Source organism: Vombatus ursinus, unplaced genomic scaffold (assembly GCF_900497805.2).
Source record: "Vombatus ursinus unplaced genomic scaffold, bare-nosed wombat genome assembly UNPS02014810.1, whole genome shotgun sequence".
NCBI classification, from domain to species: Eukaryota; Metazoa; Chordata; class Mammalia; order Diprotodontia; family Vombatidae; genus Vombatus; species Vombatus ursinus.
This window is the reverse complement of record NW_020954588.1, coordinates 23,172,138-23,190,942: the sequence shown is the minus strand read 5'-3', so window position 1 is coordinate 23,190,942 and position 18,805 is coordinate 23,172,138. Positions and strand designations below refer to the sequence as shown.

Sequence of the window (18,805 nt, the reverse complement as noted above, 5' to 3'; positions counted from 1 at the left end):
TCCTGTGGCACAGCTACTCAGCTGCCAAGTCTTGTCAATTCTAATTCCACAATAGCTCTCACTCACCCCTTTCTCTATTTGGGCCTTCACCAACTACCAGGACTATTACAATAGCCTCCAAGAGGCTCTTCCTGACTTAAATTTCTCCCCTCTCCAAAGTATCCTGCACAGAGCTCCCAATGTCCTCTACCCAAAGTACAAAGTGGATCATGTCACATTCATGCTCAAAATCCTCCAGGGACCTGTACTGCCTTCAGGTTCTAATACAAACCCCTCTGCTGGAACATTTAAGGCTCTTTACAATCTGCCTCCAGCCTACCTTTCCATCTTCCTTATCCCCGCCCTACTTGTTTCTTCTCCTGTATAACATTCTAACTTTTATCTCAGGACCATTACAGAGGCTCCCCATGCCTGAAATAGATGCTCATCCTCCCTCTGCTCCTAGATTCCCTAGGTTCACCATGTTAAATTTGAGTGTACACATCTTTTAAAAATCGAACTAACTCTATACAATAGCAGCTCACATTTCTCTGTTTCTGAACTATTCAAACTGATGTTTAAGTTCATAACAAAAAAAAATTAAAAAAGAATGAAAACAATCTCTTAACTTCCTTCAGAGCTCATCTCATGAGCAGCTTTCTAGCAGTGCCTTTCCTGATTCTTGGAGCTACTGGTCCCTCCCCTTCTCATTACCTACATCTCCTTTGTATCAGCTGTGACCTGTGCAATTGTTTTGTCTTTGTATCTTCACAGCCTAGAAGAGGACTTGGCATACAGAAGGTGCTTAACAGATCCTTAATTGATTCAACTCCCTGTTTTACAATGTTAGCAATTTACAAGGCTGTCAAGCAGTGCAGTGCTATGGATGTTGTTATATTTTTGAAGGCACTGCCTATGACCGCTTGTGATATAAGCATAAGAGACCCGAGGCAGGCGCAATTAAAAGTCACCAGGGTTGCCAGAAGTAAATTTTTGAAAAAATAGCTTTTTCTTGGTTCTTTGGCTTCATGTACAATATCTATTTAAACAAAAGTATATCAGATTAATTTTTAGGCTTTATTTGATTACATCACTAAATTCTGCACATTTGTTCAGTCTCCTATGCTCATAGAGCCTTGTCATTTCACAACAGTAAAGACTAAAAAGCCATATTGATGTCAGGCATACCAACAGCTGAGCCCCTTCCACCCCAGCTCTGAGCAGCTGCACAAAGCTTCCACTACAGGCAGTTAAGCTTGACCCAGCCTGCTGCTAAAATCAGCTCTTACTGGTCTAGGGTGGGAAAAGCAGTGGTGATCTCAGTCCATTAGCAGCTGCATTAATAAAAGTCGGAGGAAGCCGTGTTGCCTATTCCTTGCAGCTGCTGAGAATGGCAGTTCAACATGGGCTGGGATAGACAGTAATTATGGGCCAAAATATTAATTTTTTAAAGAAAAATTTATGTTGACCTATATACTAGGTTGGCTTATACCCAGTCACATATGGAATTCTTGCAAGCAGAACCAGGGAAATATATAAGACAACTTTGTAAAAATAAAAACTCATTTTAAATGGATTCCTTTGAAATATAATGTATATGATATTATGGTTTCCTTAATAAGAAGGTCAAAGTAGGTTCTCAACTTTGGTCACATCAAGAAATATTTTCTCAAACTCCAGCTATTCCTTTACTTCTAAAGACTAAAACATTTCACTTCCCAAAACTGTCAAGGAAATTCTAAACAGAGGAATTCTGGAGATTTATCTATGTAGTAGAAGCTAATTCTAAAACAATAAATTACACAAGTTCAGGGTGGGGATGGGAGTGATAAATCAGCTCATCTAATAGCCAGTTTAAGATACGGATGATTACATCCTATACAAGGCTTTTTTTTTCTTAAATTGTCAAACAGTTCAAATACAATACCTACAGATAGCCTTATAAGAAATTAAAAAAAAAAATAGAAACCTACAAATGGCCAAATACAAAAGCATCAGTGACAACTGAAAAAATTCTTTAGAAAAAGAAAAAGTCCAAAGCAAAATTGTGCTAATAGAGAATAAACAATGTAGAATTATCTGATTTGCTTGTTAGAATTTAACACAAAGTAGTTATGTTTATCAGTTAAGACAATCAAATACATTCCTAACACCCTTCTGGCACATATTAAAGACAGTATGGAAGATAAAGTCAATCTTTGCTTGCTCTATTTTGGCACAGAAGATAAATACTGTCTGCATTCCAAGTTGTTAAGCCACCCCAAAACCATCAAACCCAGTGCCAGGAAGTAGGAAAAATTTGACTGTGGGGAGTATAAAGTTATGGATGATTCTAAAAAATACAGGGTAAACTGTACTTATGAGGAATTCTCTTTAGATGAAAAGGAAAGGAAACATCCTCAATCATTGCAGCTTTTATATCCAAAGGACACCTCAAGAGTTTGGGGATTCCATTCGAAATAAAAATTTTTTTTGTAAATAAAAGGAAAAGGTGATGACCAATTATTAAGATTCTCTCATGGTTATATAAACCATAGTTCTTAAATACAATTGTAATCCAAGGAACAATTCATCTAAGTTGCAATGACTAAAAGAAAGATGGTTTCCTTGGCTAGGAAAACCTATTCCAAAAGTTATTGTTCCAATAGACCTCCATGTGAAAAGAAACGCTGAAAAGAGGTGTAGTTAGATAAAAAGGCAGCTAATTCTTCCGAAGAAAGTTGGTAATAGTGAATGTATGATGTTTTTGAATGTGTACTCATATCTATACGTTAAAAAGTAATTTTTCAAAAGGTCTGTACATAGCCTCAACTGATTTAACTTAAAGTCCCAGTAAAAACACCCAAATTTAACACAAGCCACAGACAAAAACAACCTGAGCACTCCTTGTAGAAACACGATATTGCACATTTATATTACCCTGCCAGGTTTAAAAAGCACTTTTCCCCCAATTCCATGAGACAACCCATCATCAGTGGTGAAATATATGTACAGAACAATTAATATTTAAGGAATCTTTGCACTGGAAGACTAGTACTTAATACAGTCATTTAAACGGCAAAAAAAAAAAAACAAAACAAAAAAGGGGGGGGTGAGGGGAGATAAATAGCAAGTTCATAACCTGTTGTTAAGCATAGGTTTCCAAAGTGGGCAACACCTACCCACGGGGAGAGGGGTGGGGGGAGGGGAGTGTGGTACTGGAATTATCTGGGGGGCAGTATTTTTTTAAATGATGCAAGTTTCAAAAAAGAAAAAAGAAAAAGAAAAAATTAAAGGGTTAAAGAAAGTACATTTCCAGGGGGGTACTGAGAAATTTTTTTTTAAAGGGGGCAGTAGGCCAAATATGTTTGAGAACCTCTGTTTACAGCCTAAGAAGAGAAAATCATTAAAGAAAAAAAAAAATAAGAATTTGCTGACATGCTCCTCTAGTGGTTTTTAGAAGTAGTGTACCTCTGTTTTTCTGAAATTGTTAACATACAATTCTACCAAAATGCGAAAGATGAAAGAGATCTTAAGAGCTTTTACTTCTTAAATCCAGATCCTTAGGAGGGTCCCATCTTTGCTACTCCAAACTTTTATTATAAGGGTTCCCTACCTGTTAAAAAGAGTTAATAATAACTAAGTTATTAAGTTTCTTTCTTGCTTTATTTTTTTAACTTTCAATCAATTACTCTACAAGAAAGGATTGATAATGGCAGAACAGAATTAACTGATTTCATCATATAACACATAAGACTGCCATGGTCAACGGTGTGGAGCCAGTTTCATGATTAATACTTTCACCACAATACTTTAAAACTAACAACTTTCATGATTAATACATTAAAACAAACAACACTAAAGTTGCCAATCTTCTCTATACAATTTGGCCGATGACCCACATATGACAGTTGTTCCCATGGAAATAAGGCACCAAATGTACATTTCTGAGTCATGATGATTGTGTAATTAACACAAAGAACATAGGATCACTTGCTCCATGTAACTGAAGTAGACCACCAGAAAGAAACTGATCGGAGGAATGTGGAACGGTTGTCACCAAGTAAACCTGCCCACAATTTACTCCAAGTCTACTGTGGGTGGGGCTCAGAGCTATAAGCTGGCCCTGTCTACAGTTCCACCCTATAGATACTCATCTCTCTGCTAATCATTCTCATTAGCCATACCTCAAAGTCTAGAAATAATTTCTAACTGAATTTCTCATTGTTCCCTATCTTATCCTAGCACAGATAGGATTCCCATTTATTCCTCTTAATCTTGACCCAGATCCAGCTTACATCTATCTTCTATTCCACCTAATTTCCTAACCTAAAGATGGACTTACTCAACAAATATTTACTGAGAGGCTACACTGTGTAAAGTGCTCTAACACTGCTTGTTCATGACATTCATAAGTCTTTTTCTTTTCTCATAGCCATTCCTAATGTTCTCATCTCTAGTCTTCTCATAGAAGGCATAAATTAGGCGGCAGTCTTTGGGCCCAGGTGTAGTAGGCTACATTCCTGCAAAAATGATACAAAATGATGGAAGACAAATCCCATTAGCCCATAGGGGAAAAAAAATGTAACAGGATATAATGCCCTCGACCAAAGGCTTGATACCAAACCATTTATGTTAAGGACATAGAATAGAATAGAATAGAGAATCAACTTCAATAATATATTGAACCATTCTATAGTATAAAATGTACGTAACTAAAACAGGGGAATAGTAACCAATGACAAATCTGTGAGTTATAATACAGCACCAATGTCCATATCAAGTTCTCATCTTCTCCATTATGCCTGTCCCCAGCCCCCACCTTTTAAAACTACAACTAGTTAGAAGAAGACGGAACACTCATCGTTTATGTCATGGAACAAACTTACTGAGGTGAGTATATTTGGGGGCTGCTTATTTGTCTAAAGGCTGTTACATAAATTGTTCCTCTGTCCCCCAGGGTCATACTTTCCCCTACTCCTATACTGTATTACCCCAAAGCTGAAAAAGTTTATCTTTCTATAGATGGCTTGACCTTAAGACTACACTACTTCTAAAAACAATTATTTTTAACATTTGTTTTTAAAACTTTGAATTCCAATTTCTCTCCCTTCCTCCCTCCTTCCCCCTCCCCCCATTAAGAATGCAAGCAATTCCATATAGGTTATATATATGCAGTCATGCAAGATATTTCCATATTAGTCATATTGTGAAAGAAAACATAGACCCTTCCCCCCCCCAAAAAAACCTCAAGAAAAATAAAGTTAAAAAAGTATGCTTCAATCTGTAAGGACTAGACCACTTAAAAGTAAACACTGCAAAAGTCTAAGTCTTATCCCTTAAAACTTTTAGCTTTGGGGTTCTGGGCTACTTGATGACTGCACCCTAAATGTACAACCTGAACCTTCTCTTTAAGTCATATAACTCTTCCATTATCCCTTCCCTATAGACGTTTCCCCTCTTACTTCCAAGCACCTGTTAGAATGTCCCTTGAAAACATCCTTCCCTTATTGCTACTTTCTTTCTTGATTCAGTTCTGATCACCAGAAAAAGGAAAGCACGCATGGTCACACGTTTAGCCAAGGCCTCAGGAGAATTTACTTGTATAACACATGCTTAAGATCAGAGCGTCCCAAGTGAAGAACTGGAAGGGCCCTAAAATTCCAGAGAGTCCGTCCTCTCGCTTTTACAGATGAGGTTATTAGGAGCAGATCCTGAATTCAAAGCCACACCCCTCTGACCCCAAATCCAGCACTCTCTCTACCTGATATTGACATGCATGTCTATATTGAAATTGACAGCAGGAATATATATGTTTTCTACCTTCTTCCATACCTGAGGTTTGACAATTTAATCCAATGGGATAACATGAAAAAATGTTGATGGTTAATTGGGCTGCCTTTGCATAATGACTCCACACTCCTAGCGCCTGGTACATTCTAATTCTTCTACAAAAGCCGGCTGAAGATTCTGAATAAAAATGGTCAAACTCTGGAGAACAGCAGCCTTACGGTGATTATGCATTTAATAACGTCTCCCAATTGGATCAAAATCATAGAAGTCATCTTTAAACTGGGAAAGCCAAAGTTTTTGTGTCAAACATATGCCTGAGATGATTCCAATATATTTGAAAGAGTCAGAGAGTTAAACCATGCAGTAGTACATAGGCTAAAAATAAATGGCAGTCCATTCATTAAAGAAACATATAAAGTTGAACAATTTGGACTGGTACAGACGTCAAATGCATGAAAGATGATTGAGAATATTCAAGGAATTTGAGGCCTATTTATTCCATAAGTACTCACCTGACTCTTGCAAGTATCTATATACCAAGAAGTTGACCTCATCACTGCTTATACTCATCTTTATTCCCACTTAAACCATGAGGTCACAACACAGGATATAACCCTAAAAATAAAACAAAGTAAATTATTTTCTCAATTATTTTAAAACAATGTAAGAAATGATGAAAAAAAACTTCTAATTTAATTGCTATAAGGTGAAGGTTATCTAACATCTGTTAGCAAATGCTGATAAACAAAGTAACTTTAGAGAATTATTTTAGAAATTACATAACCAAGCCTTGCCCATTTACCACCTCTCCTTCCCCCTCCTCCCCCAAGACCAATCAAAGGCACATGGAGTTGTTGACATAAACAAAAGATTTCAAATGTTTCCCAAAAGGGCAACTGGAGACCCTTCTATAATTTTGTTGTTGCTTTTGTTCAGTTGTTGGGTTTTCTCGGCAAAGACACTGGAGTGGTTTGCCATTTCCTTCTCCAGTGCATTTTGCAAACAGAAGTTAGGTGACTTGCCCATGGTCACACTGCTAGTGAATGTCTGAGGCCTCATTTGAACTTAAGCATTCCTGACTACATTAGTACAAAACCTAAATGACATGGAGGAATGAACTCTTTTTCCTTATTAGTGAGATGTCATGAATTCGAATAATTAAAATAAACTAGCCTTGCATTTTATGAGAAAATGGGTAAAATCACTTAGATATGACATAAAGAACTATCCATTAAAATCATCCTCACTCACATTGAAGAATTGTTTTAAGAAATAGCATCAGTGTCCTAGAGTGCATACAGAAAAAATGACTTAGTATTACCCTCCTACACTGAGAGCTCCCAATACTCCCTTCTCCTTCTCTTTGTGAATGTATTCAACAAAAGTTAAAGAACCCTTAGAGTAAATCATAAAATCAAATGGTCTTGGCACAGTCACTTTTATATACTTTAGAAGAATTTAGTCCAGGTTTTGGGAAAACCAAAAAATAACAATGGATGGAAAATGTAATAAATCAACAGATATGAAAGAGTTCCTTAAATTAGAACAATTCAGTTTTACTTTCTCAGGCACACCCTTTAGGGCAGAGACTTGTCCTCAAGAGGCATTCATTTAACCATATATTCACAAAAGAAATGGGTATGTTTATTTTCACAAAGGATGGTAAAATTCAGCAGTCTACACTTTGATGGTGATGAGTGATGATGGTGGTGGCGGTGGTGGTGGTGGTGATGATGATGGTGACGATGATGATGATGATGATGATGATGAAAGTTTGCAAAAAGCTTTACATATAACATCTCATTTTATCCTCACAACAACTCTGGGAGCTGGGTGCTATTAGTATCTCCATTTTACAGATGAAGAAACTAAGGCAGAAACAGGAAAAGTGACTTGTTCAGGGTCACACAGCTAGTGTCTGAGATAAAATTTAAACCCAGATCTTCTGGACTCTAACCACGGTGGCAGGTTGGAGTCCTCTTTGCCTGTTTAGACTATGGATTCAACTGTACGCTTCCAGACCATGAGCCTAGAGGCACAATTTCAATCTGTGCAAGCCAAGTGAATTGCAAAATTCAAGAGACACGCTTATTTGGGCCTGAACTCCAGGGCTAAAGGTCAAGCTCCGGCCATCAAACTGCCTGCTTCCCCCAGCATCACGTGGGAGGTTCCCGACAGTAGGCTTAGGGACATTGGGAATTTGGGGCTGCTCTTATCCTTCCCAGCCCCCTACACAGGACAGCTATCTAAGAAAAATATCATGTCATAATATCCCACTCCAGTCTCATCTGGATGAAACTCAGTACTTAACAAAAGGGAATGTGGCTGGTAAGACAGGTACAGGCCAGAAAGAAAGATTTTTAAATGCCAAGCTAAGAAATTTTTATTTTCACTATAAAGTAAAAGGAAGCCACCAAAGGCTTCTGAACAGGAGAACGAATGGGAGCATCAAAGCTGTTTTAGGATGATTTTGACATGTGTGTGGAGAGTATTTTAGAGATGAAAGTAAACAGAAGCAGAGACTCCATGGGAACTATTAAAGGTGATCTAGTATAGTATAAAGAGTGCTGACCTTGGAATCAAGGAGATTTGAGTTCAAATCCCGCCTCAGACCAGCTGTGTATGTGATGTTGGACAAATCACTTAACCTTTCTGAACTCAGTTTTTTCATTTGTAAAAATGGAAATTTATTCAAGATGTTATCATGGGAAAATCTACAGGTAAAATCAGGAAGTTTAGAAAGATGATGGGTTCAATTTTGGATATATTCGATTTGAAATGTGGATGATACTTCCAGTAAAGAGTAAAAGCTGGCAGTGGATGATTTAGGGATTCTAGTTCAGGGAGAGAGATTTAAGGTTGGATATACCAATTTGGGAGTTATCTGCATATTTGATATTACCAAGGGAGAGATGCTAGAATAAGAAGTCCAGCATGCACAAGGTCTATGAAGGGGTTTGTGACCTTTTATGGGAAACTGTTAATAAATAAAAACAATAATCACTAGCATGTATATAGCACTTGAAGGTTATTTACAGATAAGGAAACAGGTTCATAGACATTAAGCAACTGGCCGGGGGTCAGAAACCTAGTCGGTGTCTGAGGAAAGATTTGAATTCGGGTTTTCCTGGCTCCAAACGCTCCCTTATTCACTGTGTGACCCAACTACCTGGCTACAGGGAAGTAGATGCACGTACAAAGGACAATCAGATTTAAGCTACATTGGACCTGAGGGACCATCATCAAGTCGAATTGCTTCTTTTACATCTAAAGACACTTGCTGACTAATACCTGGCAGGACAGGGTCATGGGTCCTGGGTCCCTGTGCTTTCTATCATAACACATTTCCTACAGAAAGAGCCAAGATTTCAAAAGGATAAAGAAAGTCTTTTTTTTTTTTTTTTTTAAGTTTGGCTAGGCAATGGGGTTAAGTGACTTGCCCAGGGTCACACAGCTACTGAGTGTTATGTGTCTGAGGTCACATTTGAACTCAGGTCCTCCTGACTCCAAGGCCAGTGCCCTATCTACTGCGCCACCCTACTGCCCCTAAAGAAAGTCTTAAAGAAATATATAGAGAGGTGTTCAATAGGATGTAAAAAATAGGCTAGATCAACTTCATTTTTTCACCAACTTAAAGACAGAGCAGCCTGACGCCTGGTGTCCTGCTCTCCCCTACAAAGTTTGTGGTTTCAAAGAGCACCCTTGGGAGAGGCAAGGTGAATTATTGGAGGTGGTGGGTCTCCACCTCAAGTGACATTCAATTATATTCTCTGACGTCATTTCAGATTGTTTGGTCCTTATCTCAACCATCTTGCTAATTCCCATAAGCATATCATCTTGGGCATTCCCTGACATGATATATGAATTTATTCTTAACTTCGGAAAATGATCAGTGAAGCATTAAACTGAACGTTAAGGATACAACGATGAATACGGCAGATTCCTGTACTCTAGAGGTTTCCTTCTTAATGTATTTATGGGCAAAGTTTTAATATAGTTCACTTCTCTGAGGTTAGTTTCCTCATTTCTAAGTGAAGCTAGCTTTTCACGGACTTCCCTCCCAACTCTAAATCATATAAATCAATGACTCCCCTCAACATCCCAGAGAACAAAGTAACACCTAATAAGCTTTTTGAGGGAGTGTTTGAAATAATCACTTGTTCAAAGATACTGAATAACTTGCACAAGTCCCCAAAGACCCAGGCATGATCAATTAGTACACATTCAAGGCTTATCAGGTGGATCACAACATGAAGGTCACTTTGGGAAAGTAAAAAAATACTTCTCATGAAAAAAGGTCAGATGTTACAAAACTGTAATGATTTCTTCATCCAGTCCCATTTTAATTTGTTTATTCGTCGGCAGAGATCTATTCCATGTCTCTGCAGCCTCAACATCCTGACCCTGGTTTATTTGTGTACTACCCCCATACCAAGTAAGTTATAATCTCCTTATCAACATACATGCACAAAAACATATTATCTTTTTATAATTCATTTTGAAAAAATTCTCTACTCTCCTTATCTTACAAAAACAATTTAATCCAAAAGCACTTTGAATGGATGTTTGAGGGATTTACCACACAGCTGGAGTTCAATTGTTAAAGCTTCGATTTTAAAAATCCCTAAGCTACCTGTTTTAAAATTTCATCACAAAATTATTAGCCAAACCCTAGGAGGTAAGAATGTATTAAGCACATGAAATAACTACCACTGAATCCCAACTTAGAAAAAACTTTTAGTAACAATCATTTAAATTCCCTGGCCACCAAAGCAGGGGTCTCCAATTAGCTGATTGCAAAGCTATACCCACCTGAGGTTGCCAATCAACTGCTAAATCCTGTTGAGTCTTAACATTTTGTACTTGTAAACTCAGTAACTGGCGCATACCAGATGCCTGACAAAAAAGCTTGTCAAATGACCGATGCTCACAATTTCCTCATGAGGAAGGAATGACAGTATTATTACCCCCATTTTATGGACAGGAAAACTGTGGTTCCAAGAGACTAGAGCACCTTATTCCTACTCGCACCATTCTCCTACTCAACAAACTCCAGTGGCCCCCTATCACGTGCAGGAGCAAATACAAAAAGCTAGTTGTTACTCAAAGACCTTCTGTGCTGGCTCCCTCCTGCCTTGCCGATGTTCTTACACGTGACTCCACGGTACACGGGCCTCCTGGCTGATCCCTTCCGCCCAACTCTTATGTCTTTGCCCTGGCTGTGCCCCATGCCTAGAATGCTCTCCTCCTCATCTCAGCCTCCTGGATACAAGCACCAAATCAAGTCTCACCTTCTACCAGAAGTCTGCCCAACCCCTCTGAATTCTAGTGCCTTCTTTCTGCTGATTATTCCCATTTAATGCTATAAAGATCTCGTTTGTACTTTGTTGGTGCATATTGTCTCACTTATTAAACAGTGAATTCCTTCAGAGAAAGGACTGGCTTTTCCCCTTCTTCATCTTCCCAACACTTAGCACAGTGCCTGGCACAGAGTTGGTACTTAATAAATGTTTACTGACTGAATGACCCTGACCACCTAGACTTCTCCCAAAGCCTCAGAGGCCTCTCCTTTCATATCGGTCCTCTCCTCTTCAGACTAATGAAGTTCCCACCACCCCGATTCAGCTTGTCATCACCTCTCACCTGTACTACTACAATGACCTCCCTGACAAAAGTCCTTCCCCTCTCCAATCCAACATCCGCACAACTGTTTAAATGATTTCCTTAAAGCTAAGTCTGCCACCAATGGTTTCCTGGGACCAAATTAAAATTTCTTCCCTTGCACATAATCTATGTCCAAACAAACCATCTTTCTTGCCGTTTCTCACACACAACCTTCCAAGTGCCATCTCTGTTCCTCTGAGAGCTTTCCTGGCTCCTCCCCCTCTTCTATCCTTCCTGTGCTTTTTATCCAGCTACCATCCTTAGGCCGTTTCATCAATTCTTAGGGTTTCAATCATTTCTATGAAAACAACTCTCCAAATCTACCTTCTAACTAAAGTTAAGAAGATGGTAGATTGCCAATCAGTTGCTAAATCCTGCTGAGTCTGACTCTACAATATAATCTACACACATTCCCAATGTAATTCAGGTCTTCATTACCTCTGGGTCTAAGAGTCCTCCGCATTTGAAACAAAAATCAGATTTGGTTACCCTGGGTGTTTTATCATAGAAAATGGGGAGGGCAGCATGGATGAGCATGAAGGTGAAGAATATGAAATGGCTTGAGGGAGGGAATCAGGAGTTTTTTAGGAGGTGGAGGTGGGGTAAGAGGGAGGTGTTCTCTGAATTTCAGAGCCTCTAGGAAAAGAGGGCAAGGGGTAAATTCTGGGAAATGCCCTTGGCACTCTTACAACAGAGAATGGAGGAAAAGGAGAACCTCTCCCCCAACCATAACTCCAAGTGTATTTGACTAAGCACTTAATTATACTGAACACTAAACCCTCTCCTCCCTTCTTTCCCTATCACTGTCCAGGGCATCACAGGCTTGGGGTCCATCCTCAACTTACCGACCTCAGAGACCCACCCATATTCTCTCAGTGCAGGTCACCATCATCTTTTGTCTGGACTGCTGCAATGGCCCCCTGAGTCTCTCCCCACTCCCATCTCTCTTCTCCATTCAGCTGCCGAGATTTTTTCTAAGTATTGGTTTGACCGAATCACACCCCAATTCTATCTACTCCAAAAGCTCCCTATCACTCACTTTTTTTGACACAACCCAAGCCCCTTCCTACCTCATCAGTCTTCTTAGCTCACTCCCTCCCCTGTACTAAATCTAGTCTAATTCCAGCACCAACCTGAGGGTCCTCAAACACACGGTCCCTCATCCCTGGAAGGCTCTGTGCCCCCTCATTTCCACCTCTTGGTTACCCTGGCTTCTTCACAATGCAGTTCAGATACCACCTTCTACATACGCCCTTCCTACCCTTGGCATGTATCTTGTATGCACCTAGATGTGTCTTCTTCCCAACTAGAATGCACACTCCTTGAGAGCAGGGATGCTTTTCCTATACATTTTTGAGGGCCAGGCCCTAACCCGTGCCGTGCACACAGTAAATACTTAATAATGCTTATTAACTGATTCAGCCTCAGTTTCTTCGTCTGTAAAACAAAGGAGTTGGACTCAATGAAATCTAAGGTTCCTACTAGCTTTAAATTCATGACCCTACTGGCCTGTGACCTGGGATCCTATCTTATCTCAGGCATCTACTACTTCAGCCTGTGTAACCTCAGGCAATTCACTAAATTTTAATGGACTTCAGTGTCATTTATAAAATGGGGGGTTTGGTATGTGACCTTCCAGTACTAAATCTATGCCCTTATGTTCCAGGAGAGTTTTAATCATTATTCAGTTTCCTTCAAACCACAGAAATTATATTTGTTTCCTACCACATCTTAGAATTATGGCTATCAAGCTGGAAGAAACCTTGGAGCTGCCACTTTGTCTGATCTTTCTTTTTATGAAGGAGGAAAATGAGGTGCCAGTAATCAATGTTGGAGGCACCAAGTGACCTCAGACCCGCCCCCAGGCCTACGGCTCTTTCCATTGGACATAGACGACCCTCCCCTATTTGGGATCCTTTGTTTTCTTCTCTAATCAGGACTTATTCTAAGTTCTAGCTCCTGGGCTATTTTTCCATGATTTGTAACCACAGACCTTCTGCAAAGGTTTAAGATGTGAGTTTGAGATGGTTTCAAGCACAGTGCAATTGACTCTAGGGATTTACAAAAGCTCGACCAGCTTTCCATCCAACAGCATAACCCAGTCTGGACAACGGACATTCATCAGCATCCCCTTGCTTGTTCCTTTTCGGACACTTAGTGAGGCTGAGCATTCTTTTAAGGGACTCTGGATTACATTCTGGGGGCTGCATAGTGTTCCAGGTCTTGGGGAACTGGGGGGAGTTCATATTTATACAGTACTTTCAAGTTCACCGAGGCCTTTTACACAGGAGCAACTTCATTTGATCCTAATAACATTATGACAGAAGCACTATTACCTCCTATTTTACAAGTTAAGGAAAATGAGTCCAGGAAAACTTAAATTACTTGCCTATGGTCACAAAGGTAGGAAGGAGAAGAATCAGGGTCTGAACTGAGGTTTTTCTGACTCAGGTCAGCAAGTTATAAGGTTCAAAAAGTTATTCTTGCTACTTCAAAAGAAAATGACAAAGTGTTCAAGTTGGCTAATGTTCAGAAATGAATGTTGAGAATATTTCTAAAGAAGCACTTGTGAAAAAAACTCACCAAAACATTTACCAAAAAAAAGGCTAACACTGTCAGTTTCCTAGAGATCAAGCGGTCAGCCAATAACTGTTCCTGACAAGCAGCCTTGACTGTATCTTAAGAACTCTCAGGTCCCATCTTGTTTCTGACCAACTGTGTGACCATAAACAGACACTTAGTGACTCTTAGCCCCTTTCCTAACCTTATGATAAGGCTGAACTAGATGCTAAGTTCCTTTCTTGACCTAAAACTGAGTCTATTCTAAAGCATCAAAGTGCAAAAGAAGCCCAAAGCCAAGCAAGGGTTGGCTAAGTCACCTGGGGCAGATAACACTGTGGACTGAGAGAAGAGAAGAGTCACTGTGTGACAGGGAGGCTTCCTGGGAAACAGAATCTGACTTGGGCCTTGAAGGATAAGCAGGAAGGAGCAATGTAGAGATGGAATTCCAGGTCAGTGGAATAGCAGAAGTTAAGACAAGTTGATGTCATACAGCAGCAGGTGATTACTGCCACATTTAACTGTTGCTGTCACTACTCCTGTATCAGTGAAAGAGCACACCAGAGGGTGAAAGTGAAATGGAGAGCAGAAAAACACCAAAGAGAAGTAATTCTCAAAGACAGACACATAAAATCTCATGCACATGCACACAATGGAAATACATCTCAACTTAAGACCTGGGTCAAATCTTAGCTCTATGTGACCTTGGACAATTCATTCAGCCCCTCTGAGTTTCAGTTTCCTTAACTGTTAAGATAAGGGAATTGGGTTAAATGATCTCCAAGATCTCCCCTAATTCTAAATCTATATGAAGAGGGCTAGCACCAACAGATGGGGAGTTGCCAAGAAAACATGATTCATGGTTGATATCCAGTGTGTCCCTCTAGGGATCAGAGAATCCCACAACTTGTTTGGGGAAGAGTTGGACAATGCTGGGGAAGTTCAAATCAAGAAGGAGGTGCCCTGACTTCATCCCAACTGAGTGCTAGATAAGAATGGAAAACAATGCCAAAGAACTAATGATGGACTCCAGCTTTGTGCTCTTATTAGGCAGGAACCAGACCTGTGGAATAAAATGATCACGACAGTCTACTAGGTCTGACACTCCAAGGCAGTTTTAAAAAGGACCGAGGAAGATGAGTGGGTGAGAATTCTTGCAGATAATGAATTACAGAAATGTGCATAAGGGTCCTTGAGTACACACAAATTCTTCTTAGGAAAGCCATCCTGAAGGATATCAGATAAGTACAAATACCGTTAGTTGTGAATTTCGTGATTATTAATACGAGGTTTACATTACCTATGTGTTATTTACTTATATAGGTCTCACTTATGAAGGAGGGGGCATTTATGTATCTCAAAAAGTCCTGCATTCATGGTCTGAAAAAATCCAATTATTAAGTACTAATCCCATAAAAGCCAAAGGAAATCTTTTAAAGGTTTGATTTTTTAAACAGGAGTTTCATTAAGTGGTTATTTTTTTTTAAACAGCAATGGATTGCTTAACATCACAATCCTGTGCACCATTATATACTGTAGGAAAATACCTTAGAAAGTGATGAGTCACATAAGGGTCATAAGCCCAAATCTGATCTTTAGCTGAAACTTTCCCTATGTAGGTTAACAGTGACTAAATTTTAAGGATGATGGGCTAGGAGCATGAACATGAGTTGATGGGTGTATTTCAAGGGGAAGAGTACCAAGAATGAAGAATTAGAAAGAATAGTGGTAGAAACACCACGCTGAGGTCTTGCAGGGAGGGAGCTACTCTGCCTAAGGTTTTTGGTAAGAAAAAGACAAGAACAAAATAAGCACACCACCTGTGACCATACCATGTCCCCTCCTCTTGGTCACCAGGGCACATTGCCTGCTGAGCCATGGGACAGAAAGCATGACAAAGGATGGAAGATTGGCTCCCTTCCAGGCCACCTTATGCATGAGGCTTGCTTGCAATCTCATACTAAGCATGCCTTGCCACTAAGGTCATTCAAAGTGCTCCAAAATATACAAATGGCATCTCCATCATCTTCAAGTTTTACAGTCATACAGCTAGTAACACAGGCTCCAGAAAACTTTCAAAAACCCAATGGGGAACTGAGGGAAAGAGCTGGGTTTTATATTGCTGATGAAAATGTTGGCTGGGTACAGGACCTTCCTGATGCAGGCAGATACATAGCAACCTCTGACAAGCAAAAGACCCCATAGGTCTGCTGTGTCTGCTGTCAGAGCGTGCAGAAAATGACCAACAATTAAGGAAGGTATCAGGCAACAGCTGACATTTGCCACAGAAACCACTGCAAGGATTCTGATGTTGGTCACAGACTGACACACAGTAAGTGCTTAATAAATGCATGCTAGCTAAAGCACATTTATTCTTTATTTGACCTACCCCCGCTTCTCAAGAGTCAAAGATCTATCACCCTTAAAGATGATATTTGAATGTGACTTATAATCCTCACCTGTGTTAAAAACCACAGATAATATTTATAAAGTGCTTTCACATGGTCACATACAGTTAGATATGCCCCCACAAAAATCTATTTCTTTTTCTCCCTGGTTACTGTGAGCTCCTTCCTCCCTTCTTTCCTTCCCTCCATGCCTCCCACTCCAGTTGCCTTCTCACATTTAAATGCTTTTTTTGGGTTTTGTTTTGGAAGAAACCTTAGAGCAGGAGCTCTTAACCTGAGATCCTCGTTTGTTTTATTTTTACTTTTATGATTGTATTTCAATATAATTGATCTCCTTTGTAAACCTACGTATTTTGTTTTAAAAACATTCTGCCAAGGGGATCCATGACACACAAAGAGGGGTAATCTTCTTTGACACCTTCCCCCCCACCTCATTTCACAGATAAAAGAACTGAGGCCCAGGGAGATTGAGTGATCTGTCCAAGTTCCCAGAGCTACTGAAGAGCAGTCCTGGGCCCTCTGAGTCTGTCCGTGACATTTTTTCCATTACTCCATGGTGCTTAGAAAGGTTTACAATGCACTTCTGCAATCATCTCACTGGAGCCAATCAACAACCACAGAGCAGGTGAGTACAACAGAAATATTCCTATTTTACATAGGAGGATATTAAGACACACAGAGGCTGAGTTCCTGGTCCCAGATCTCTCCTGAATCATGTTGAGCATTCTAGCTACTGCCACATCAACACTGCCTCGTGGCCCTTATTGTTATGATCATTTGTTCTGTATTGTTCATTCATCTCTGAGGCCAGATTTGAACTCAGGAGAATGAGTCTTCCTGACTCCAAGCCCCACACTCTATCCACTGTGACACCCAGCTGCCTTGTTGAGATAATACAGCTACTTGTTCACTATAAATATGAATTTCCTAAAAAGTAAGTTTCAAAGCTCAATTCCATAATAAAACTTATTATCTTAGGAAATTTGATTATTAAACTGTACATTTATTTTGAGTGGAGTAGAACAAATTTTGAGGGTTAGTAGAACAAAATTAGGAAAATTTAGGTCACTGAAAACTGCAGGTAGTAGCAAAAGAAGGACCGACTTTGATCACTACAGTCTAATTTAGTTGTGGCAGTAAGCAAATGGCTAACCCCTGCCTCCTCTGCTATTACCGAAATAGGTAACTGGGGCACCTCAGACAAAGCCTACTGGCATTTAGCTCTATGATGAGCTGAAAAATAGGAGGTCCCCCCAGGTACATGATACAACCAGTGCAGTGGCGAACTGAAGAGCCTTCTTTCCACATGCTCTCTCTCTTCTTCCAGGCTTTTGGGACACTATTATCTCCTAGTTTACCTGTCTTACGTGGTTCATCATCCATCACACCCCTATATTTTAGGACTCTTCCAAGATTCTGTCCTAGGCCCTCCTCTTTTCCTTCTTCTACATGCCTGACGTCCATATCAGCTTCCATGGATATCACCTCTATGCAGACGATACACAAACATAGGCTGAGTTGCAACTGAACTCCAGTCCACATCATCAACTGCCTACTGAACATTTCAAACTAGATGTCCTGGATGCATTTTAAAATTTTATGTTCCAAACTGAACTTACTAACTTCCGCCAAGACTCTCCCCCTTCCAAATGTCCCACTGCTGATCCAAGGCACCACCAGTATCCTAGATTCCTAACTTAAGCATTATTCTCCTGCTCTTCTCCTCTGCTTCATACAGTCAATCAGCTGTCAAATCTTGCCGTTTGTGCCTCCACAACATTTGGTCTCTACAGCTCCACTCAGACAGCTATCCCACCTTAGCTCAGGTCCTCACCACCTCATGACTAGATTATGGATTAAATTTCTCCCATCAGTTCACACTTCTACTCAGTGATACCAAAGTAAGCTTTCCTAGGTACAGATCTAACTCCTCTCCTCAATCAAGTCCTGTCCCCCTTCTGTTTATCTTTTAAAGCCCTTCACAACCTGAACCCAACCTATTTTTCCAACCTCACTGGAAATCATTCCCTCTTCTTCCACTCCCGTCAGTTCTTTGCAAGCAGGGATTAGTTCATTCTTTGTACCTGCATTCCCAGTCCCCAGCACAGTGCCTGACCCACAGTAGGCATTTTAACAAATACTCGGTGCCTGATCTTTGGCAAACCAGAGATGGCCATCAAAGGCCCATCTAGTTTAAGGGCACTAGAAAAGAATAAGAAGATGTTTCTAAGATCAGTTTACTAGGATCTGACACAGGAGCTATGAGTTTCTGCTGCCAGGAGGAAGACAGCTCCTTGTGCTAGGCAGGATGCCCAAAGGAGTCACTGAAGTTCAGGGCACCCGGGGCAGAGGCAGAGGTCACCAAGAGGGCAGCAATTCCCTCCCTTTCTTTCAAATGACTTTGTATTATGTCATCACCCTTT

At 40.0% G+C, this 18,805-nt stretch overlaps 1 protein-coding gene across 3 annotated transcripts in view; it reads right to left on the bottom strand.

Moving 5' to 3' along the window:
- TBL1XR1 (transducin beta like 1 X-linked receptor 1) overlaps positions 1 to 18,805 on the bottom strand; it is a 158,723-nt gene that overhangs the window by 32,037 nt on the left and 107,881 nt on the right. For all 3 annotated transcript variants that reach the window (XM_027876135.1, XM_027876133.1, XM_027876134.1), the window contains one exon: positions 6,264 to 6,366. In XM_027876135.1, the coding sequence (XP_027731936.1) occupies positions 6,264 to 6,321 (58 nt within the window). In that variant the 5' untranslated portion in view covers positions 6,322 to 6,366. The remainder of the gene's footprint in view (positions 1 to 6,263; positions 6,367 to 18,805) is intronic.